This window comes from Tenrec ecaudatus, chromosome 2 (assembly GCF_050624435.1).
Source record: "Tenrec ecaudatus isolate mTenEca1 chromosome 2, mTenEca1.hap1, whole genome shotgun sequence".
NCBI classification, from domain to species: Eukaryota; Metazoa; Chordata; class Mammalia; order Afrosoricida; family Tenrecidae; genus Tenrec; species Tenrec ecaudatus.
In genome coordinates this window covers 263,803,713-263,829,791 of record NC_134531.1, presented here as the reverse complement: position 1 = coordinate 263,829,791, position 26,079 = coordinate 263,803,713, and the positions used below count along the sequence as shown (strand labels likewise).

At 38.3% G+C, this 26,079-nt stretch overlaps 1 protein-coding gene across 2 annotated transcripts in view; it reads left to right on the top strand.

The window, feature by feature from the left end:
- Positions 1 to 26,079, top strand: part of CADM2 (cell adhesion molecule 2) — a 190,693-nt gene that overhangs the window by 64,916 nt on the left and 99,698 nt on the right. For both annotated transcript variants that reach the window (XM_075543445.1, XM_075543444.1), the window contains exon 5: positions 11,215 to 11,393. In XM_075543445.1, coding sequence (XP_075399560.1) covers positions 11,215 to 11,393 — 179 coding nt within the window. The remainder of the gene's footprint in view (positions 1 to 11,214; positions 11,394 to 26,079) is intronic.

Genomic DNA, 26,079 nt, shown 5'->3' with positions numbered 1-26,079 from the left:
GGATACGCATTGAAAGCCTCCACAAGCTGGAGAAGCACCTAGTGGAACGTACTTATTCCTCAATGTCAGGGACATTGGAAGATAGCTATTTAGCCCACAGACAGAAAAACAAATCATATTTATACCAAATTCAGAAAAAGGATGAACCAATAGAATAGTAAAATTCTTGAACAGTGCCATTGCTATGGCATACAAGTAAAACGTTGTTGAAGCCCATGCCACCTTGACTGCAGCAGTCCATTGACCGATGCTGCCAGAGGCTCCGGCCAGATTCAGAAGAAGGAATGGACGAAGGGATCATCACTGCTGATGTCAGATGGATCTTGGCTGAAAGCAGAGAATATCCGAATGCTGTTTACTTGTGTAATATTGTTTGTGCCAAGGTATTTGTCTCTATCCTCACAAACTATGGATAGGCTGGAGAAGAATGGGCATTCCAGAACATTCCATTGTGCTCATGAGGAACTTGTACAGAGATCAAGAGGCAGTTGTTTAAAGAAAACAAAGTGATGCTATAGAATTTAAAATCAGAAGGTGTATGTGTCAGGGTGGTGTCTTCTCAATATATTTATTCTATATAGATTCAGAGCACAAAATCAGAGAAAAGGGATTATATGAAAAAGACTGCAACATCAGGATTGGAGGAAGGCTTATTAACAACCTGAGATATGCAGATGACACAACCTTGCTTGCTGAATGTGAAGGAAACTTGAAGGACTTGCTGATGAAGATAAAGAATTTCAGCCTTTTGTATGGATTACAATTCAATGTAAAGAAGACTAAAATCCTCACAGCTTGACTTATAGGTAACATTATGATGAATGGAGGGAAAACATTAAATTTGTCAAGGATTTTTTACTTGCTTGCATCCACAGTCAGTGCTCATGGAAGCAGCAGTCAAGAGCTCAAAAGATGTGTTGTATTGAATAAATCTGCTGCAATATACTGAAAGGCAAGACTATTACTTTGAGGATTAAGGTGCACCTGAGCCAAGTCATGGTGTTTTCAATCACCCTAGATGTATGAGAAAAGTAGACATTGAGTAAGGAAGACTGAAGAAGGATCCATGCACTTGAATTATGGTATTGGGGAAGAATAATGAAAGTATCATTGTGGCAGTTACGTAACCTTCTGTCAACTTGTGAAGGGGTAGAGTCTAGCCTGCCAATCAGGCCAGAGTCAGTCACGTCTCAGTAATGGCCTTATTTGGAGATGCCACAGCGATAAAGAGCTCGCTGGAGGCCAAATACACTGATACTCTCTGCTTCGTCTTCCTGCTGACAAGACACATGGGAGCTTCACTAGAGCCCTGGAGCTGGAGGAGCCACATTGAGACCCTGCCAGTGATGAGATGCTTCCACCGCCACTGGTTCCACAAGACTTTCCACCAACTGGCTTGTGATCTTCCCACATTCGGCATCATGGCATGTGTTGTATGAGTCCGAAGAGGAATTTACATACAGGTATCATACATCTGGGCTAATATCGGACTTATGGACTTGATCTGCACTGGGCTGGAATTACTCTGTATATAAATCTCTTTCTTAGACATAAATTAATGTGTCTCTGGATCTGTTTCTCTAGTCCACCCAGACAAACACAACCATGTACTGCCAAAAGGACAAGTGTGCTGTGGAAGAAGTATGGCCAGAGTGCTCCTTAGAGGAAAGAATGACAGATTCTGTCTTACTATCTTTGAGCATGTTGTCAGTCTCCAAAGAAGGACATGATGTTTTTGGTAAAGTAGGGGGACAGGAGCAGAAACAAAGTGGAATGCCTTCAATGAGATGGATTAACTGCAACAATGGGCGCAAGCATAGGAACAATTGTGAGGGTGGCACAGAACCGAGCGGAGTTCTGTTCTGTTGTCCATCGGGTTCCTATGAGTTCGAATCCACTCAATGGCACTCAGCAGCGACAACAATGCCAATGACAACAACAACAACAACAACAACAACCAATTATAGAAAATGGGGCTGTTTTCAGGTGTTAATTTGAAACATGTGATCATGAATTTAAATGTGAAGATCCCAGTTATGTTTCCTTTCTTTTCCTCCCACACATATTTTGATACTCTGGCAAAGACAAGATGACAATGTTGGGGTCACAGGGGTTGAATTTAACCAGATACATATAATGGATGTGGAGTAGAAAATATAGAGAGTTATATGTGTAAGTATGTGTCTGTATGTATCAGGGTGCTTAAAAAGTTTTTGAAAAAAATCTATTATCTTTTTAATCTATAGTTCTGTGAACTTTTTGATGCCCTTTGTAGTTATAGACTGTATTGTAAGATTACTTAAAGGGAAAGGAACAGATAGGAGAGCAAAGGTTTTTGGTTTTGTATTTGTTACAAATGTGTTTGGCTTATTGACTGTGTCATGCTGTTTGGTTTTTCTTTCTCAGCACCAGCACTGCTCTTATTACAAAGACTCAAGAGCCCAGATAGGGTTCTGCTCTTGCTTTCTTTAAACTCTCAAAATCTCCCACTCCTTGCTTGGAGAAGATCCCGTTTTTAGGCACCCGGTATGACAGAGTAGGACTGTCCCTGTGGGTTCTGAGCCTGGAACGCTTTACAGGCGGAGCGACACTGGTCTTCTCTCCCGGCTCCCGCGGTGTCTGGTCTGCCTTCAAGGTGCTCTTCCATAGTCTATGCCCACTTTCCTTTATCATTAGCCCAGTGTCACATAAGGTCGCATGATCTCTATTTAGATTTGTAATTTCTTTTTACATTGCAACATTTTCTCTTTTGATTTTTTTTTCACATTTCTAATTCAAGACTTTTCACATCAATGCTCTCAAAAGAAATTCTGATCAAGAACCCTTTTTCAAAGTCAAAAGGGTATACATTTATTTTTAAGGAAACCTTAAAACTGCATAATAACCCTCAATGACTCTTTGGCCTGATATTCAAGGTTCTTTATTACCTAGTTTCAGTGTATAAATATTGTTTCTTTTTTTTAAATATTATTTCTATAGGTACTTTGATTTTTTATTGGTTCACTCAATTTTTTTGTGTCCCAAATATTTCCTAGCTCTCTTCATATTAGCAGGGCACCATCAGTCCTACAGTCTACTGTGGGAAAAATATATATATATTTTTTCATTTTTAACTCTTTGTTCTACAAACTGTGCCCCAGAAAAAGCTACTGACAACTAACTGTACATCTTTATTTTGTTAATATAAATTATTATTTTGATAGTTTATTTTCCTCAAAGTCAGGCATCATATCATATTAAGTGCCTTAATCTTGCTCTTTCTTAATTTGGCAAAAGTGATTTTATTACATTATTTCTGTTTTGTTTTTTAAGTTCACCATAGTAGCAATTGCCCACTCAGCAATATGAACTTTAATAGGGCAAGCATCCTATCTGGGATCATACAATACTTGAGTTTAACTCTTTCATTTCTACCAGTCAAAACCCTGTCATAATTAAATTATTGAAGAATCGATGCATTACGATACTGCAAACTTGTCTTACATCATGGATGGTAAAGTAGAAGTGCAGAACAAAGAGGAAGACTCGGTATAAATTGATGCAGTGGTTACAAGATTAGGCTCCAACATAACAATTATGGGATGGCTCAAGATTGGGCAGTGTTTCATTCTTTTGTACATAGGGTGGAATTGACATGACAGCACCTAACAGCAATAGCAGTGAAGGATTATATCTTTCATAAAGCCAACTGCAATATTTCTATTAATAATTGATGAATCTTATAATAGTTTATGTGATATTTATGTTGGTTTAGAGGTTTGGTGCTTATGCATTAATTTCAAGTTCAGAGTCTCTAATCCAGCAGATCTGTGGGAGGAGGGTGTGACAGCCTGCTTCCTTCGGGATTCACAGCCTCACTGACTACATAGGGACGCTCTTTTCTGTCTTCTGGGGTCACTCTGAGTGGGAAGCAACATGAGCGCAACAGATATGTTGCTTAGTATGTGTCACCAAGTGTTATGGCTGGTGACATCTGTCAGTATAAAATCACAGCAAGGTACCCTTTTATTTTCCTTACAATCTTTTGTATAAAAACTTGCATAAAAGTCACACCTTTTTCAGATAATTGTTTGAAAATAACATGAACTCAACAAGTAGTCAAGGATATGTAGATGTTAACCAACAACCACAACAAAACTCCGCTGCTGATCTCTTATCTGTCTTAAGATACAACCTTAAAAAGAGTAAATATTCTGTTAATTAAAGCCATTGAGACTCATTGAAGCTACTCAAATATAAGTGTTTCATGAGTTTTTTGTTTTCCTCTCAGCAAAATCATGTTTATAAAGACAACCAGACACATAAAACCCTTCATTGATTTTGTTTTAAAATGAGTATGCATTATGATAACTAATACACTTGAGGTTAAGTTGACCTGGACTACGAGTTATTTGATGTTTTAAGAACTTTTCCCATTAAAAATATATGAAATCAGTGTCATGACTAAGAAGGAAAAAAATTTCATCCCTATTCATTTGTACAACAACCAAATCTAAAGGACACTCACAATGATGTTCTCCCTAAGGGCCCAGTACACTAGTTTTATAATAAGTAGAATATGATGTTCTCTCTATATAAAGCATTATTTGCACTCTGTTAAAAACACATCATTTGATTATCAATATAATCTTTTGTACATGCTTTGTATTTGAAACAATCCAAGTGTAAGTAAGAGCCCACAAGTACTCTCTATTTCTTCCTCTTAAGTAACCACATTCTAGATTCTAACATACTCAATATAAAATGATTTTTGAGTCAGTTCCATAGCTTTAAGGGAAGACCCTGTGAACTTACTTTGTATTTATATTCTACATAAAAATAGGAGCAAGCAATCCCAGCTTCTATTTCTTTCCCTTCTCTTTTCCTCCTCTTCCCGTGATGGATAGTGTGGGGATAACAGATGTGATCTCATTCATCTACAGCAGTTCATTAAGATTCTTCTTCCCTGGACTAAATAAACCTAAAGTCTTCCACTTCAAAACTATTTGTCAATTAATAAAAAAATAATATCTACCTGGTCCTTTTGATAATTACTTGCTAGCGTGAATGCTGAGAATTCTATGACAATTTCTTACAACAACTTTTTTCTTTAAGAGCTTTTGCTATTATACATATGTAAATATATTTATATATAACAATAGGCAAATAGATCTATGTACATATATTTATATGTTAAGAATCAAGGTAGCAGATGGACATTGGGCCTCTACTAAAAGTACTCCCTTAATGCAAGAACACTTTGTTCTAATAACCTGGAATTCCAGAGAGGCTCACCTTCCCAACACCATCACTGAAGACAAAACAGATGCCTAGCAAATGTGGTGAAGAAAGCTGATGGTGCCTGGCTATCAAAAGATATAGCATATGGAGTCTTCAAGGCTTGAGGCTATACAAGCGGCCATCTAGCTGAGAAGCAACAAAGTCCACATGGAAGCAGAACACCAGCCTGTGTGATCATGATATGTTGATGGGATCAGGCCTCGGCATCAAAGACCCAGAACAAAAGATCTTATTAATGTCAATGAAGGGGAGTGCAGAGTGGAGACACCAAGCCCATCTGTAGGCAAACAGATATCCCCTTACAGAAGGGTCACAAGGTAGAAATGAGCCAGACAGAGTGCAGGGTGCAGTATAGCACCGAAGAAACACAACTTTCCTAAAGTTATTTAATGCTCCCTCCCCAACCCCAATTCTGCCTTACAAATCCTGCTAGATCAGAGCATGTATATGGGTACAGATAAGAACTGGAAACAGGGAGTCAAGGACAGATAAACCCCACAGGACCAACAGCGAGAGTAGTGATACCAGGACAGTAAGGGGGAGAAAGAGGGAACTGACCACAATGATCTACATATGATCCCCTCCCCGAGGGACAGACAACAGAAAAGTGGGTGAAGGGAGACATTGATCATTGTAAGACATGAAAAAATAATAATAATTTATAAATTATCAAGGGTTTATGAGGGTTGGAGGATAGGGGAGGGAGGGAAAAAATGAGAGCTTATACCAAGGGCTCATGTAGAAAGAAAATATTTTGAAATTGATGGTATGTACAAATGTGCTTGACACAATGTATGTGTGTACGATGTATTGTGATAAGAGCTGTATGAGCCCCCAATAACATGATTTAAAAAAGGACCTTTTGCTGAAAACAAAAAATAGACCAATATATCGGTGCAGCTTGTACCACGTTCTCTAACTCTCCAGTGAAAATAATAGAAGCTATAAATTAAATTGATCATTTAACAGATGCTCATGTTATTTACACTTAATGGGGTGTACTTATCATCTGTGGAGCTTCTAAACCGATTGAAACGTATCAGGCACCTTCATGTGGTTACATGAGACCCAGGCACAATATAATTACCTAGACGTTGCTGCTATGTCTTAAAATAAAGGCTATATCATTCTTCTCATATTATTAATATATTATTCATTTCATAGGCTTTCTGAAAAACAACAAAACAAACAAACTAGGTGGCTTAAAAAGATAGGAATATTCTCTCGGTGTTGTGGAGACTCGAAGGCAGATACCAGGAAGGCAGCACATTCGGGAGCCTCTGAAAGAAGTTACTTTCTGTGCTTCTCTCGGAGAATCTGGTAGTTTTTCTGCTCACAGTTCTCAGCACTGACTGCTTTGGGCATTTGTCGCTCCAGTCTTTGTTCCTGTTTTCACATGACAGTCTCCTTTTTGCGTTCATTTGTTTCTTCACCAAGCCTTCTTATAGGCACATCAGTCATTAGATTACCCAATAGGACTTCATCTTAACACACATTTGAAGCTCCTCTGGCCAAGTAAGACCACCTGCATAGTACAGGGGCTAGTACTTGAAACATACCTTTTGGGGATACATACCTCATGTCTGTGTAGATAAGATGGGAATATTTAAAGCTTTCTCTTTTCAGTTCAAGATAGGAGGCATTATTTACTTGAGTACTCTTACATTGACATATTTAGTATTCATTTTGGAGGGTGAGGGAATGAACATTTTATTTTCATAACATTACTTTGTATGAATCTATTTTGTTATTTAGTACACATTTGATTAACATACACTGTGATTTAAAAGGGAAAGGCCGTACAGAACACAAAGGAGACAGAGTCACTTGAGACAAAGAAGGGGTTGGAAATTGTATCTTTCCCAATTTTTGAAATTTAACAATTTACTCTTACTCACCTCTTCAAGAACAGTGGAGGAATTCTGCTGGGATTTCCTTTCTTCTCTTAAAAATAAAACAAAAGCAATCTGTTTTATTGATACTTCATCCACATATCATACAAGTCAGTAATTTAACCCTATAAAGAAGAGCGGTACAATCTATATACATTTTCTTTTCCTCAATACTCATTGTTGTTTGTGTATTTGTTTTTCAATTCAGGCAAACATATACATGACAGACCATTTGCCAGTTCAACAACTTTCCTGTGTATGATTCAGTGCCATTGCTTATTTATACTCCCCATGCTGTACAACCGTTATCGCTATACTCCAACTGTTCCACCACCATTAAAATGAACTTGGTGCCGCACCCCGAGCAAAACTGTGTCCTCCTGCACCCATTGTAACTGTAGGCCAAGTTGGTTTCCTTCTCTCTCTTTTTTTAAGTCGTTTTTTAAAATATAATGTTTACGTCATACACATCCGTAGTTGAACCGCTTGTAAAGAGTTGCGTATCTTCACATCACATGTGCTCTATTGCTCCCTCCCTGCTCTGCATCCACAGATCAAGCCCCTGTTCCCCTGCCCCTTCGCCGACCCAATAAACCATGGCATCAGTGGGATTTCCTTTTTTCTTCACGACTGCTTACTCATTCCTTGGCTCAGTCATGGCTTGACAGAGAGGGTGAGAACTGAGAATGAAACACACATTTTCATTCTTCTCAATTCCTAGGGAGTGAGTGGTCACCCAAACAGTTGGGATAATTAGACGCTGGTAATCCTGGCATAATTTTTCATTTAAAAGACCTGAGATGTTACCAGAGTTTCAGGTTCCTTCCATTCCAAAATAAAGATGCCCTTCAAGAGGCTCAGACTGGGTTTTCCACAAGACAATTTTATTGAGAACCTCGTTGGAGGAAGAAAAGCTTCTCCCAGCCAGCAGGACCTTCCTGGGAATTTTCTCACTCCGGGTCTGCAAAACACAGTGTCCTCACCATTCAGGCTTGGGGAAAATCTCTCAGGTGGCAGGGCACTTTTACTGGGCTGGAAACAGGTTCTGAGAAATGCGGTCCCAGTATCGTTCACAGACTCTGTGCATACTCTGTCTGTGTCTCTGCCTTTGGCTCCCAGACCCCATCTCATCATTGCACTTGATTTCCTTTTTCATTTTATTTTCTGAATGGTCTTTGTGGTCTTTGGAAGAAAACATTGCCAAAAGTGGTTTTAGGTGTATATTGTCACTACTGTTCACTGGACTTGTGTCCGTTCCAGCTCGACGTGACTCGATGTACAAAGAAAACACTAGTTGGTCTTGTGCCAGCCTTGCTGTATTGTTATGGAGGAGCCCTGATTGCAGCCCATGGAGTTCACCGTTCGAGAGAAATATAAGACATAGTTTTAAGGTTATACATTTGGCAAATAGAAACACATCAAATTTAACCTTTTATGGAAATGTCCAACTTTCAATTAGTGAGCCCTTTAGAGAGGAACTCTCCTGGTTTTGACCATATTAAAGTCTCACCAAAGACAGGCATGACCATCTCATGTCTGCTTTCCTACAGTGATGGTTTTTTCCATTCTATTACTCCAAGTGTCTAACCCCTACTCGTTTCTGCCTTATCACATGGAAACTGTAGACTGGAACCCTTTTAAAAATGATCTCCTTTGGGTGCCTCAACAACAGGGAACAATGCTACTAATTTGCGGCAAGAAACACAATCATTTCTGATTTCCAATTAGAGAAAACCTAGGGACTCCCTTTATGAAGATGAAACACATGTTGTAGCAAGACTTGCTAAACCGCTTAATATTTCAGGGTGGCAATAGGAAGCTTGAGCATTTTCAATACTAATTGGGCACATATGTGTAGGCTATTTTTAATCTGTGCATAAACTCTAACCTCCATTTCATTATAATTGCATCTTAGGGTGCTAACTCCTTTGGACTCCTTGAAATGTTGCGAAAGAGAAGAGATCCAGAATCTTGAAATGTTTAGTGCCAGTCCTGACTAATACAACCTCCGGGTCTCCATCTTTAATTTATTTACTTATTTATTTTTTAGGGAAAAGATGTATTCTTTTTTGTTTTGTTGTGAATCATTTTATTGGGGGCTCTTACAGCTCTTATCGCAATCCTTAATCCATCCATAGTGTCAAGCACCGAAAAGATGTATTCTAGCTTAAATATTTTGTTTAAGACCCCAACTACATTTTTAGTCACATGCTATAACTCGTATGTGCGCACGCGCATGCACACGCGCTTGTGTCGAGAGCGAGCGAGATGGAGATGGAGACCAGACAAAGACTGGGGTTAGTGGGTTATCCGTTGGGGCAGTATGAGCCCAAACCTAGTAGATCCCAGCAGTTTCTTTCTTTCTTTCTTTTTTTTTAATCACAGAATCTTCTAAAGTGTGGATAATTTTTGTTATAGCGATTGCTTTAGTTGCACTTATGCCGCAATGTGGAAAGGATATACTTTTGTTGCTTTAGCTGTATCCACTAAACCATGGCTGTGTTGGCTGCTTTGGCTCTTCGGAGGATTCAAGGCTGGTGGCTAAGCGTGGGATCGCTATCTGCCCCAGCAGCTCTTCCAGCCCGCCTGTGCAAACGACCCTTAAAGATCCCTAGGCCCAGAACCCCGTGCAGTGTCACGGCGAGCCAGAGGGACTGGATTTCTGAGACTTGGCGTTTGGCTCAGCGAGAGGAGAGACCCAGAGAAACCGTTTTCAGCAAATGAACAAATTCAAATAATATTTAACTGGATAGTAGGGGCATATGAAGCGCATTGTAAAACATCATCAGTTTGCCTTTAAAAGACGATTCTACATCCTTGTCCTCAAAATCAAATGATATGAAATTAATTCTTTCAATATCTATTGCATAACAAATTTCTTCCATGATTTTAGAGTACAACTAAACACTGAGAAGTGTCAAGGGTATAATTTTGATGAAATCACCTTTGTCTTCTTTGTTTTCACTTTAATGCTTTTACTACTTACATTGCACAATTATGTTGTTACTGTTGTTTGTTACTATTTACATTGCACAATTATGTTGTTTCTTTGAAAATATGCTTTCTCTGATATTCTTTCTAATATTTGTTTTTATGTGGTTCACAATCTTTTTGGTAATAAATACATTATCTATATTATTATTATTAATCTTAAGAGGGGGGTCCATAATGATAGGCATCCGTACCAAGAACTGTGTTTTAATTTTATTTATAATAACATTATATAAATTATATTTTCTTATTTTTAGCAAATACAAATAGCTAGAACACTTTTGAGAATGATTTTCAACCCTGTGGTAAATTATATTTAAATTAGAAATTTTTTAACAAATAAGAACCAGGAAAATATACATCTCAGTTGAAAGCAGAAGAATGGATGAAGTATGACACATGAATCATATTAGAGTTTAAATACTCCTCTGATTTATATTTATATGCATTAATTTTAAAAAATTAACCAGCACGGTGTTCTAGTGAGAATTATAAAATACTGAAATTCTTAAAAGCCAACACCCATGGTTCATTTACCTTTATTCCATTCCTAAATGCAATTGATAAAGACATATTTAAGTATATTTTATTAAAAGAGAAGTTTTGGTGGAAATATGTAAGAGTGAAAAGCAAGAGGGTTAATAGAAGGCTCAGGTAGTTTCGCAGATCTCTTTCTCAGCTGTGGGCACAAAGGCATGTAATCCAGGTACCTTGAGGAGGTGGCTCTAATAGAGACAAGGCTATCTTCCAAAGATATAGTCGTTGTAAATAATTAGGACCAGGGCCTGAATAACAGGCCGTGCACCAGCATAATTATTAGAGGAACTTAGCAACCTACAGCTTTATTGTGAACCTTCTTAATTCATTAGAAAACAACTAAATGATGTCCTATTGAAGCGGGCACTTGATGATGTTTTGTTTTGTGCCTTCTAGAATTTAGCACTTGGTTATACCACATAATGGGTGAAATATTTATTAATCACTCAGTTAATTTACAGCATATGTAAGTTTTCTTATATTGCTTATCTACGTGCATGTTTGAATCCAATAGGCCAGAACCTGTTTTGTGGACAAAGGATGGAGGAGAATTACCAGACCCTGATCGAATGGTCGTGAGTGGGAGGGAGTTAAATATTCTTTTCTTGAACAAAACGGATAACGGCACCTATCGATGTGAAGCCACAAACACCATTGGCCAAAGCAGCGCAGAGTATGTTCTCATTGTACACGGTGAGTACCGCTTGGAATTCATTCCAGAAAAGGATATAAGAACTGCAAGAGTTTCAAGTTACCAAACTGTATAGAATGATCAACGAAATTTAAAAGGCTCTCTCTTTTTTCTTCCTAGAAGGTCTTTCTCATATTTGTAAATATCTCCAAGATTCATGATTACTAAGTTCTAAGGCAGGATAATGAAGGAAAATCACAGTATACATAAAAGATAAAAACAATATTTCTGGGAGATTTTATTCATTCATTTATTATAAGCTTATTTGTATAATTTTGAGAATGACTAGTGATTTATATTTATGATTATCTTTAAGGTTTAAAAACAAATGTTATTCATCCTAATTGAGAATCATGAAAATATTACTTCTCTTAGGCTCTTTTGTTCATACTATGATAAAGCATATTTTATAATTTCTATAACTAGTTTCCTGAAAATAACAGTTATTGATATACACCAAAATTAAAGTTTATAATAAGAATAATTTAAATTACTATGAATAATAATTTGAAATTTCCACAGATAATTATCTCTTGACTATAATTATCTCACATTGGAAGTAACTATAACAAGCTGGCAGAGGGAACCATGTAAAGTGAATAACTATTTTTCTTCTTCCAAAGGCCACACTGCGTTATTGAGAGGGAAGTATTAACCTATGATTAGATGGAGACGCTCCACTAAGTGATTGATACTGTCTGTGAAATAGCTCAGGATATTTTCTATGCCAGCTTGTCAGGGGGACGCAAAGGTTTTAATGTAAAATTGGCCATGGAAAGCTTCTCAAAGGCTAGCATTGTTTTCCATACAATACTGCAATATTTGGAGTCTGTTGGGGTGACATACCGTCTAGTGAGCTCTGAGTCATAGTGATGCAATGGACTACGGAACAGAAACTTGATCCTGCTTCATCCTCACGATCTTTGCTGTTCGTCACTCTGCCAATACATCCCAAGTGAAGCTCTCCTATTTTTCACCTACTGTGCTTTTCCAAGAATGACATCTTTCTCTAGAGACCGACCTCTCCTGAGGACATGGTTAAAGTGCAGGGGGCATCCTTGCTTGTAGGCAGCATTCTGGTGGGACTTCTTCCAATGCAGTTCTGTTCATTCTACCGACAATCTGTAGTACGGATTCAAAGGAATCAATTCTCCCATAGTCTTCTTATTAATTTACTAGCTCTTACTGCATAGGCATTAAAGTCATGATAGTTGGGTACAAGTCCTTACACTGGTGTCTCTGCTCTTTAACAACTGTGCAGAGTTCGCTTGCAATAGATTTACTACATGCCAAACACCATTTGAATTTCTCGACACTAATTTCCATGAACATTTCTTGTGGATCCAAGTAAAATCTAATATTTGATAACTTGGACTTTTTCTGTTTTTGTTTTTTTTTTCATTCTCTGCACTGATGTGCAACTAGTAATGATGCCCGAAGCCTTTAATCTTCATTAGTAAATTCTTGAAATTCTCTTCACATTCAGTAAGCCATATTGTGTCATCTGCGATTACAGGTTGTTAATGAGTTATCCCCCAGTATGGATGCTATTCTTCTTTATCGAGGCCAGCTTTTCAAATGATATTTTCAACATAAAGTACACCGGATAGGCATGCTGAAAGTACTCCACACTGTTGCACATTTTTCCTGATTTGAAACCAACCATAGACCGTCCATACTTCAATCTGAGGTTTGTTTTTGCCTCCAGTTCCTTCAGCGTGAGAAATGCCTACCATTGTGCTCCATTTTGGTTTTCCACCGCAGCTCATTGCATATTTTATTTTGTCTTTTCTAGCCACCTTTTAAAATTCGCTGTTCAACAATCTTACTTTATTTACTTTAGCAATTCTGCATGCAATAACACTTTCCAAAGTATCTTCAAACATATATTTTGATCCAATTTTTTTCGTCTATCTGCTTAATGACTTTAAGTTTTGAATGTATGTTTTTTTCAAATGCTGTCCCACAACTGGTCTGGTCTCTGCTCATTAGTGTACAGTGCGTTAAAACTATTTTTGAGATAGTTTCCAAACTCATTTGGAACAGGCTCAAAGTCCTACTTTGAGACTTCTGAACTTATTTTAATGATCTTCCCTTTGAGCCTGTGTAGGAGCAAGTGTTGGTCTACACCGCATTGGCCCCTAGCCTTATTCTTGCTCAGAATATTGAGATGCTCTATTATCTTTTTCTACACATATAGTTGATTTGATTCCTGTACATTTCACTCAATAAGGTTCATTTATGGAGTTGCCATTCATTAGCATTAGCGATAACTAAGTGATTAGTTCTCACTGTCATTGAATCAATTCCAACTCATAGCATATTAATAGGGCAGGCTAAAACTTCCCCTGTGGCTTTCTGAGACTGTCACTCTTTGCATGAGTGGAAAGTGTCTTCTTTCTCCTGGAAGATGGTTTCAGACTGCTAATCTTATGGGTAGCAACTTAACACGTAACCACTACGCTGCCACAGTACAACATTCCAAAATGCTGGTCCCTGGTGTCTTTTCTGTCATGAAGACCATCTTTTTTGACTACCAATCATCTTCATTTCAAACTTTCATATTCCAATCGCCATTAATCATCAATGTATCTTGATTGTACATTTGATCAATCTTCTGTCTCAAAAAGTATTCTCTACTATTTCCTCTAGATTCTATCATTTATTTTAAAGGCTACTCAGAACTTATAGACAAGCTCAGTTAGAGGGTTTATTGTGGGAGTTAACAAGTTACAATGCAGTTGAGAAATGCTCACGATATAGTTTTTCAGTTAGGACATCATACAAAGTTCTTTCAGGGTTATTAATAATTACTCAAGAGAAAAAGATTAGAGTTTTCCAGAATTGTGCTGTCTTGTCTGGATACAGTCAATACTCATGGAAGAAGTAGTTAAGATATCAAATGACACATTGCCTTGAATAAATCTGTGGCCCAAGGCCTCTTTAAAGTCTTGGAAATCAAGGATATTACTTTAGGACTAAGGTGCACCTGGCCCAAGCCATGGTATTTTCAATTGCTTGCCATGCATGTGAAAGTTGGAAATTGGATAAGGAACATTGAAAAGAATAATTGCATTTGAATTATAGTGTTGGCAAAAATATTGAATGTACCATGCACTGTCATAAGAACAAGTTCTTCTTGGAAGAGGTATAGCCAGAGTGCTCCTTAGAAGGATGCTGATACATTGTCTCATATAATTTGCACATGTCTTCAGGAGAGACCAGTCCCTAGAGAAAGACATCATGAGTGGAAAGTACTGGGGAAGTCAAGCCAAGGAAGGCCCTCAGCTAGCAGGATTCACACAGTGGTGCAGCAATGGGCTCACTCATAAGGACAGCTATGCGGATGGTACAGGGCAGGGTGGTGGTTCCCTCTGTTGCACAAGGGTTGTTATGAGTTGGAACCGACTAGATGCTACCGAATGACACCAATAACAAGAGCAGCAAATGCCCAAATGGCATGCCACTGCTGTAAACCACACCACAGTTACTCAGCTCTGACTGTAGATCTGTAAGCCAGCTCTCCAAATTCAATGCCCATATGTACCCCATTTCACAAGCCAACCTTCTGCCCCAGGCACTCAGCTTTACTTGCTCTGCCGCCTGGAAGTCTACCACTGCTTTATGTCTGGCTCCGGATTCTGCTGCCCTTCCTCTGATGTCACAGCTATCTTCTGGACCCTGGAGGTTCACTACACAGCATTCTTGGGGTACAGAGCATGTGCTCCCTTTCTTGCCCTTCCTAGAAGTAGGATTCCCTCAGCTCCTGCTTCTCAGAGGGTTCATTTTATGCCCAGCCTGATGGCAATCCAGCGAATCCCGTTAACAGTGAATCCTGTCAATGCCTTCCCTTACTTTCTTACTCAGACACATGCAGCAAGTTTGTTTACTGAGAGTCATAGAGACTTTGCCTAGAAGGGTCACATTCTAAGTCTGCCCCTATAGACAACTTCAAACTAAAGGAATTAGTAAAACTACACATGAATTTGACTATTAGTCTTCCTTATAAGCATATAGATATTATCCTATCTCCGACAGCATTATGTTTTAGAATAGGTCTCGACAGTTTCCCTTGGAAGATGAATCTGATGCCAATCCTCTTCAATTTGTCATCCTGTAATGGGAGATCATATGATTGTCTGCTTTAAAGTGGCAAATGACAGCTCACTAATATCTAGCTTATCTATCTTCAAGCATTTCATTTCATTTTTGACACTTCCAATTTTTCTGGCTTTATACTTAGTACATTCTCATTCTGATTATTGAATGATGTTTCCCAATGTTTATTTTGCTTTGGAGCTGTAGCACATCATCGTACTAAGATTTTGCTTCATCCCTGCAGTTTACTTCATCCACATCATCTAGGCTGATTCTATTTCGCCAAGGTAGCTTTGCTCTAGTCAGATTGTGAATACTTTCCAACCTGACAGACTCGTCTTCTGCCACGACGTAAACCCATGTTCTGTTGCCATTCAGAAGGACGTCACTAGCCTTGATTTTTCAGAACTAGATTAGTACTTTCTTCTTCCCGGTCTGCATTCGTGTAGACATTGTACAAACAGACAGCCACCCTGGGTGACCCTAGTGGTATCTGGAATACCAGCGGGATCACGTCTAGGACCACACCAATACCCAACACAGCAAACCGAGCAGTGAGTGCTGAACTGTGAAATTGTGGAAAGTGGAAGTTCTCAGACTTATTTGGCCCATTCCTCCTATTTCTCAGAACAATTAAAAACTTTGTAGTATAGTTCAGGTTACAGTGTACGTGTCTGCTTTTGCAAGGAGCCCTGGTGGAGTAGCTTTGAGCTACTATTTGAAACCACCAGCAGCTTCCCCGAAGAAGGCTGGACTTTTCAGTCCTATAAAGAGTTACATTATAAGGAAACTCACAGAGCCAGTTCTGTCCTATCCTATGGGATTGCTATGAGGCAGACACTACATGATGGCAATGGGTTTGTGGGGCTTCTTTGGTTTGTTGTTATCCAAATGATTGACCTTGTTGTAGACTTCTCCAAATAGTTTGTCAAATTGAATTTTAATTCTTTACAAAGTTTCATTTAGATTTCAAATTTCACTTTCTGATAAAAAAATCAAGCTATGTTATTTTTCCAGTTATTAATTTTGTTATGATACATATAAGTATGAAGAAAATTGATATATTAAATTTTGATGATATGTTGTTTAAAATGCCATTAGTATATATCATATTTTAAATTTTAACACCATTATTAAAAGATGGTAGGAAAATAGAGGCGCACAGTCATTGTACTTTTAATACACAGATATCTTGAAAAACCCTGAGGCTTCAATCAGTAGCATCTCCTGAATTGGGCAAAGTTTACTATTGGGGAAGTATCTATTCAAATAATAATGACCTATTGGTATAAATATAGGGAAATTTGTATAGACATTTTAAAGTTTAAGAGTACTTAACCACCGAGTCAATGTGGTATGTCATACTCTTGGAGAAAGATCTGAGTAGCTTTCAACTTATGCATATTTAGATGTTCAATGACATAAGTAGAGTGAATCAATTTCACCCTTACATTTCTAAGTATTTTTTTCACCTAATAACTACTCTCAATATAAACTGGGAACATGTTGTATAAGCAGGACATAGTGCATCAAAAGTGTTGTGAAATAAAAAAATTGAGGTAGGAAAACAGTAAAAAGTGGCAAAAATATCCATTAATATTCTTAGATGAATAGTTTGTCATTCATTTTTGAGGTAATTCAAGTGGGAAAATTTGTTTTCCCAGTGTTGGCAAGCTATCCAGCAGCATGATTTCCGAAATAGCCCAGTTACCTTTAGCTAGTTGGCAGTTGACATATTTCTAATAAATACTTCTCTAAGTACTTTATAAGAAGTCATTTTTGACTTTGCTTTTTGAACTACAATTCATCAAAAGCACCCCATGGATTAATACTATTCATGCTGCTAGATAAACGCTGTGAAGTTCAACAGTAGTTTACCTAGGATTATTGATACAAGTAATGAGAGGCTGGCTGAAACAAGTGAAACTGTATTATACTCTGCTTAAAAGGACTCCAATTGGGCTCATTTCAAAATGAAGCACCCCCTCCCTACCCGCTTTTGGCACACTGGATATAATGTTTCATTAGTCACTGGTTGTACAAATATAAAAAGCTGCTCTCTTCTGTTAATGGTTTGGTTGTTTCAAAACCGTACTAAATGATGAAACTTGAGTGGCATTTCTCTCTATCATGAATGCTGTATCCATTTAGGAATGGAGCGATAAGTGATCATTTCTGAGAACTTTACCCTTTATCTTTTACACCAAAGGTTGATTTTGCATTAGCTGGGATAATTTAATATAGCTCTACACGAAAGGTTTTTTCTTTTCTCTCTCCATGAGCTGAGACCAGGCCTTGGACTCTCTCAGAGCTCCTAGGCGGTATTGATTCTTAAAAGGAGGTCTGAATACTTTCCTGAGAAATCATTTGCTGTCCAACTGCTATATTAGTGGTTAGGTTGTATATTGTGGGTGTCAATGGAATGGCATGATTTAAATGTTATCACGTTTAATTGTTAACATCACAGATATTTTGTGTTATAGACGTTAGTGGGCATTTGTTTGCTTGGTTGGTTTTTGCCCCTCCTAATTACACCTTTGAATGTTTTAGTTTTAGGGCTACAGACAGTAATTGGAACTGGTGATCTAAAATTCACCTAAAAAAAAGCCCTTATGAAAGTTATCATACAAATACCTATAGGATAAAACATGATATTTATTAAGCATTTGTACTGTGGAGATTTGATGGAAAGCGGCATTTTCATTAACAAGTTCAGCAACGTATCAGTTAAACTGGCAGGCATGGTTAACATTTTCTGTGAGCCCATTGTATTTTTTGGTTTTGCTTCTATTAATAATATAGAAGTCCCACGTGTGTGATGTAATAGCATGCTATTGATGTTTGTTTTGAATGACTGATTACTTCTGTATCCTTAACCACCTTCAAATATACTGTTTCATTGTTATTCTGAATTTTTGGAGAACTTGTACCAAGATAAAAAATCATTCATTAAGTGTATTGATTACTACAATACTGAGTAGAAGAGAAAGGTGAGGTTGTCTAGTTCTATAGAAGGTTTACATTCTCAAAAACCTAACGAGGTAGTTCCACCTTGACCTACAGGGTTACTATGAGTTGGAATCAGCTCAATGGCAGTGAGTTTGTTTTTCATGTTTTGTATACTAAGAACAAAGTTACTCAGAGATGCAAAGATAAATAATAGTTCAGAGTTTCATAATGGATATATGATAAACATTCAAATAATTGTAATACAAACTAAAAAGGGGCTAAAGACAGATAGGCACGTTAATTAAGTAGCTGTTCAAAATTTGAGCATGTTGTTTGTGTGTATGTCTGGAATTATTAAAAGTGTAACATGGCCCTTCTGAGTCATACATGGAATAATGACATAGTTCATGAATTGAAGTACTCAGCAAAACAGCAGGTACATAAGCAAGAAACTCTCTGTCAACAAGTCTGTGCTGGCTCGAAGTCACCAGGTATAGGGATTCTGAATGTATGTGCCTCTTTATGGGAGCTCAGTCTTCTCTTCCCACAGAGTGGCTATGGGTTTGAGCTTCTGATCTTGTGTTTAGTATGTTTTATGTACAAATTTATACATGTGTCTATATTCTGTGTTTATGCCCAAGTTTTTAGCTCCCTAATAAGCCTGCATCTTATTGGAAAGTACACTCTGTATCCCTGGTTCCTAAAACCTGTGCCAATCAAGTCAATTGACTCATCTTGGCCCTTCATGACAGAGTAGAACTGCTCCATATCATTTCCTGGGCTGCAAACCATCCCCAAAGCTGTCTGTCCTAGCTTGTCCCCACATAGTACCTGAGGGCTTCAAGCTGTTGACATTTGGATTAGTAACAAAGCCCTTCAGTATTGTGCCAACAGGGATCCTAAAATAGTGCCTCACTAATAGTAGGACCCCAGGAAACATTTCTTTAATAATTGAGACTCCAACTTTCCCACTCTCCAACATAAAAATATTTTAATAAACTATATATTTATATCTATAATTTCAGAGAATGCTATGGAAGAATATAATATTCAACCACAGAATATATATATATTTGCTAATATGTTGAGTTCTTAACTAACTCAAATGATGACTTGTTCTTTACAATTATATCTCATCTTCCGAAGGCTGCCGCTAGCAGCCCAAGTCGTAATGCAGTTTGTCACCAGGGCTCCTTCTCCCTTAGTAGAAGACAATATTCCAAGAAAATGAACAAAAATATGCTGGAGACAACAGAAAAACCCTATTTAAAATATCTGACTACGGTAGGCTAAAATGTTAACTTCCTTACAGAGACCAAGAAACCCTGGTGGCATAGCGGCTTAGCATTGGGCTGTTAAACGCAAGGCCAACTTTTAGAAACCACCTTCTACTTCAGGAAGACTTACAGTCTGCAAAGCCCACGGGAGCAGAGTACTCTGTCCCACAGGCTTACTATGAGTCAGTATTAACTGCATAACAATGGGCTGGTGTTTTTTGTTTGTTTGTTTTATGGTTTTTACAGAGAGCATATTTTAGGTGTAAATGATCTGGGGATAATTATCAAGTTATACAGTTATTTCTTTAGTATAAGTATATGAAATGATTTTCCTTCAATTAAAAAATGAAGCCTGAATTTACATGAGCACTTTGAGAATTAGGGGTACTAGGAAATAGGACCAACTACCATCAAGTTGATTTAAGCCCACAGAAACCACATTGATCAGTCAGCCTCATCTTTCTCCCATGGAGCATCTGGTGGATTTGAACGAGCCACCTTGAGGTTAGCCTCTCAACTATTATCCAATAATGCAACCAGAGCTGGTATATATGGGGTGTTAGAAGAGAAACTCAAAATTTTCTTTTCTGTAATTCTATTTTACTTGATTGATGATTGTTGTAATGAGTTACCTTCTACTGACATACTGAACTGGATCTATTCAATATAATCTATATTATAAATAGCCCTTGACAATACTCTTAAATTATATTATTGAAAGTTTACTAGAATTATTTTGAAAACTTCTCAAATTTCCTTTAGTTTTAGTATAGCTAAACTTTAATATTACAATATTAAATTAAACATTTTAATCTCTTCTAAACTTATAAGTCAATAAGAACCTTTGTGGCAATTATTGTTGTTATTGTCAGGTGCCTCTTAATGAGACTGCACCCAGTGATCTACGCAACAGTGAAGGAAACGGCACCCAGACCCCTATCAGGCTCACAATTGTTGCCAAATTTGAGTCCATGATTGCAGCCTTTGTATTAATCCATCGTGTCTAGGATTTTTCTCTTTTTTTGGCTGACTATCTACTTTACCACTTTCTCTGGAAGTGGTCTTCCCTGACAGCATGTCCAAAGCTCAGGAGACTGAATTTCACTACCAGCCTTGCAATGAATGGTTGGACTTCATCAAAGACATATTTATTTGTCTCTGGCAGCATGGTATTTCAATACTCTTTGTCAATACCAAAATTCAAATACATAAATTTTTCTCTTGTCTTCCTGACTCACTGTCCAACTTTCATTCACCTGTGAGGGAATGGAAAATATCATGCCCGTGGTAAGGCACACCATCATGGTATCAGACCCATTTTAAGGCACACCATCATGGTATCAGGCCTGTGGTAAGGCACACCATCATAGTATCAGGCCCGTGATAAGGCACACCTTCGTGGTATCAGGCCTGTGGTAAGGCACACCATCATGGTATCAGGCCCATGGTAAGACATACCTTCATGGTATCAGGCCCATGGTAAGGCACACCATCTTGGTATCAAGCCAGTGGTAAGGCACACCTTCATGGTATCAGGCCCATGGTAAGGCATACCTTCATGGTATCAGGCCCATGGTAAGGCACACCATCTTGGTATCAAGCCAGTGGTAAGGCACGCCTTCATGGTATCAGGCCCATGGTAAGGCATACCTTCATGGTATCGGGCCAATTATTAAAGACATCTTCGGTCTTTAATAATTTTACAAGGTACTATGGAGCAGATTTGTCCAATGCAATATTTCTTTTTGTCTCTTGAAGGTTGCTCCCATGAGTGTTGATAGTGGGTCCAAGTAAATTGAAATTTTAACAAATTCATTTTTTTTCTCTTTATATTGATTTTGTCTTATGTTCCAGTTATGAGGATTTGTCATTGTTGTTTCCTAAATTGAGTTGCACTCCAGACTGAAGTCTGTAGCATTTTATTTCCTCAGCAAGTGCTTTAAACCCTCCTCCTTCTCAACAAACAAGGTTTGTAAATAAGCTTTTCCCCAGTCCTGGTGCTTCATTTACTTCATATTATATGTTGTTTACAGCGTATATTAGTAGGATAAAAAGATAGCATCCTGACACACACCTTTATTGATTTACACTATGGAAAGTCCTTTGTTCCATCCCAGGATGCGTCTTATTCCATGTACCTGTTCTGCATGAGCATAATGATGTTCTAGAATTCCCATTCTTCTCAAAGTTGTCCATAGCATCTTATGATCCACATATGAGAGGGCACTAAGAAATAAGGTTTTTCAAAGCTATGTATTTAATATTTTTTATAAAATAACATTATCACCTTCAAAATATTTTCCATTACACTTAATACATTTGGCAAATCTGTGACTCCATTCTTGGAAATAGTTTTCAAACTCATCTGTTTGGATGGCTGACAGCACCTCCCTCATGTTTTTCTTCATCTGTTCTACATCATCAAATCACTGTCCTTCCATGTGCCTCATGTTCATTCTCAGACACAAAAAGGGGTCACAGGGAGCAAGGTCAGATGAGTAAAGTGCATAGGGCAAGAGAAGGATGCTGTTTTTTGCCAGAAACTGATGCACTGAGATGGCTGTGTGAGCAGGTGCATTGTCATGGTGGCAGAGCGAGTCCACCGTCTGCCATAGATCAAGCCTTTCTTATTGCACACTGTTGCATAATATTTTCAGAACCTCTAAGTAGAAAGCTTGATTAACAGTCTGACCTGGTGCAACAAACTACAAATGCACTATTCACCTCACCAAAAAAAAAAAAAATCCAAGTGAGCATTAATTTGATCTTCGATTTCCCTTGATGAGATTTATTTGGGAGAGGTGACGATGAAGTCTTCCACTGGCTTGATTGATGTTTACTTTCAGGGTCTAAAAAATAGCACCATGTCTTACATCTAGCAATGACCTTGGAAAAATAGTCTGGGTCCCTTTGTTCCTTCAAAGCCTGGCATGTTTCCAGACAATACCCTTTTTGCTGATCAGTCAAGAACCTAAGGCAGATTTTGCAGCAATCCTGCTCATTCCCAAATTTTCCATTAAAATTCGCTGAACTGAGCTTCAATATAGTCCACAAAACTTCCCCATCTCTTCAATGGTCCAGTATTGGTTTTTGAGCACAAGGGCGTGAATTCTGTGGACATTCTCATCCATTCAACAAGTTGACAATGTCCATAACGAGGCTTGTCATCCATCGTCATTTCACCTTTTTGAAATGAGAAAAGCTCACCACTCATACACTTGCGATTTTCCCATATCCCTGTCCTTCTAAACTGTGTGCAACATCACAACGGTGTCTTCGGCAATTTTCCCAAGCAGGAAACAAAATTTCACAGCCAAATGCTGCTGTCTTAAGTCGGCCATCACAAAAAAAAATGAAGTTTAAGTGAAGCTGCTTTAAAAAAAAAAAAAGAATCACTGTGACCAGCAATCCCCTCCCTCGGCAACGCACTAACTCAGAGCGAGTTGCTGGATGCTCACCTCGTGGGAAAAACGGGTACTAAGAAAGCTATGTCCAGTGGAGCTTCTTTCCTCTCTTTGGGGGTGGGTACCCCTCATAGTCTAATACCTTTGCATTGTCAATAACACAGAAGTAGATATATATCTCGTATTCTCTGCTTTCAGCCAAAATCAGTCTGACATCAGCAGGACTATCTCTCCTAAAATATCTTATTCTTAGTGCAGTTTAAATTTCTAGCAAGTCTGGAGGGCTGAAACCTGCTTTGGATGATCTTCAACAACAATTTTACACATAGGCGATATTATTCTGTAAATTTCGCATTTTGTTGGGTCATAATTCTTTGGAATAGACACAAGTGTGAATCTCCTTCAGTCATTTGACAAATCAGCTGTCTTCCAAAGTTCTTGGAATAAAAGAGTGAGTTCTTCCCGGGATTCCTCTACTTGTTGAAACATTTCAATTGGTGCTCCATCAACTCCTGGAGCTCTGTTTTAGCTAATTCCTCCAGTGCCGCTTGGTACCACTAGTTCTTGCTCAGACAGTACTGTAACCAGACTCAGAATTGGGCCTCCTGTCATTGTAGCCAATCACAGAGGCAGGGTGAGAATCAGTGGAAATTTTGTTCACAGAGGTGGAAGGAGAGCAAGATACAATCTCTGAAAAGGTCTTGTTCTTTCTCTTCTAGTCAGTTTTTATACTCTTCTGGGAATCAGTACATTACTTTGCTACAGTTTCGTTGAATTGGAATAGTATTGACTTCGCACACATGAATACCATCTATATTCTTATACAATCTATCTCAGCACCTCACGGCTGATTTCTGAAGTTTTTATGATACCAGTGTTACAGTACTGCCTTAGACCTGTGGGGGTACGTTCTGAGGAAGAAGGTCCAGGAGAATTTCTGCAGCTGCTCTGAACTGAAACCTAAAATGTGATCAATGTAGCAGGCAGGCAGGCATTCATTAAAGATCGCGCTCTCCGTACCTTGCGGAAGGATGAAACCTTGACCAGTTCCTTTCGGTGCCGTGACTTTTGCTGGTTCCTGCATCATTCAAGTTTGTACCTGTGGAGCCTTTCAAGATTGCAATGGGAAGTTTGGGCCTTTATTTCTCTCCAACCTGAGCTCTGGGATTTTTTTTGGGGGGGTTTTGTTTTGTTTTGAGTTTTGGCTTTTTTTAACTGCACATTTTTGTACATTTCACTATCGTACTTTACTTTGTCTTTTTGAGCTGCTCTTTGACATTTTCTGATCTCTTACTTGATAATTTCTTCCATTTGTTTTAGCTATATTGCACATAAAAGTAAGTTTCAGAGTCTCTTCTGACATATTTGGTTATCAGCTCTGCTTTTCCTCCCCCCACTGGATCCCCGAAGAACCAGTCCTCTAGTTGTCTCTGAAGATTCATCAGTCCTGGGTTTCACATACTGAAAAACACAGCATAAAAATCAAGAGGGGGGAAATGAGGAGCTGATATTAAGGGCTCAAGAGTAAATGTTTTGAGAAGGATGATGGCAAGAAATGTAAAAATGTGCTTGACACAGTGGATGAATGTATAGATTGTGATAAGAATTGTACGAGCCCACAATATAGTGATTTAAAAAAAAATCAAGAAGTCTACCTCCAGTGACAAAATGCATCAGAAGAAGGTTGATGGGATAGATTGATGCAGTGGCTGCAGCAATGACCAGAAACATGAGTGCCATCATGAGGAAACTGCAGGACTGGACAGGGTTTCGTTCTGTCCTACAAAGTATTGCTATTAGCTGGAACCTAGTCAATGGCACTAATGACAAGAAGTCCTTTTCAGTCCTAAGGGTGTAGTGAGTTACATATTGGGTTTCAAACCACAAGGTCAGAAGTTCAAAATCATCATCCATTCCACATGAAAAACACGAGGCTTTCTATTCCCATAATAATTTCCCTAAAACCACTATGGGTAACATTCTATTTTGTCTCACGGGATAGCTATGAGTTGGAATCGACTCCAGGACAGTTAGTTCTGAGTGAGAGTCTTTGTTATTTTGATGAGAGAGCATAGATATATAGATATTTAATTATGTGCACAGTGTTTCTTAGGTAATTCCAAAAAAAAAACACCTACAGATATCCAGATTTCTCATTAGTGTTACCGTATAATACACATTCTTTTGTGTATATACCTTTAGTTAATTTTTTTTGTTTTTGTTGCTTGAATGAGTGACAAAAATGTTCTACTAGAGGAAATGTATATGCTCCCAGAACTTCAAGTATTTGGACCAAATCATCTAATTCCCATTTAAGAGAAATGGACTCCCTGAGCGTTTTGCAGTGGGTGGAGCGAAGCCTTAGCTATAGGATCATCCACTTCAAAGGCATTTTTCCCCTACTTTAAATTCCACATTAGTTTTGTCAGTTTTGAACATGAAAAAGGATCTTTAAAGAAACAAAATGCCTACCTTTAAAAAAGAATAACAGGCTGATTTTATTCATAAACTTTTCTTGTAATTGCCTAGGCCTGTCGGTTACCGCCTACAGTTTAAAATTGCCATGCTTTTCATTTCTCAAGAATAGATTTTAAAAATATTATTTATTATTTTGTAAGGATTCCATTTAGGACAGGAAGCCTGTGGAAGTTATCAGAAGGATGAGAGGGAATTCATTCAATTGTCATTTTTTTAGAGGGTTTCTTTTTAAGAAGCAGATGAGGGTGCTCGATGACCCTGGAGGAGGAGACAAGCACTGGAGAGTTGAGGCCTTATCACCAGGATGGTTGCCATTCAAGAAAGACAGCCGATGTGGGTACAGTAATCCATTCCTTGCTGTGCTTTAAGTCAGCTGCTGCAGAGAGCGGGACGCAATGCGTGCAGAGAAACCCCCTTCCTCTCTGCAGAGACCATTGCAGCCCCAGGAACCTCTTCCTGTCCCCATGCTTCCCAAGGCCATG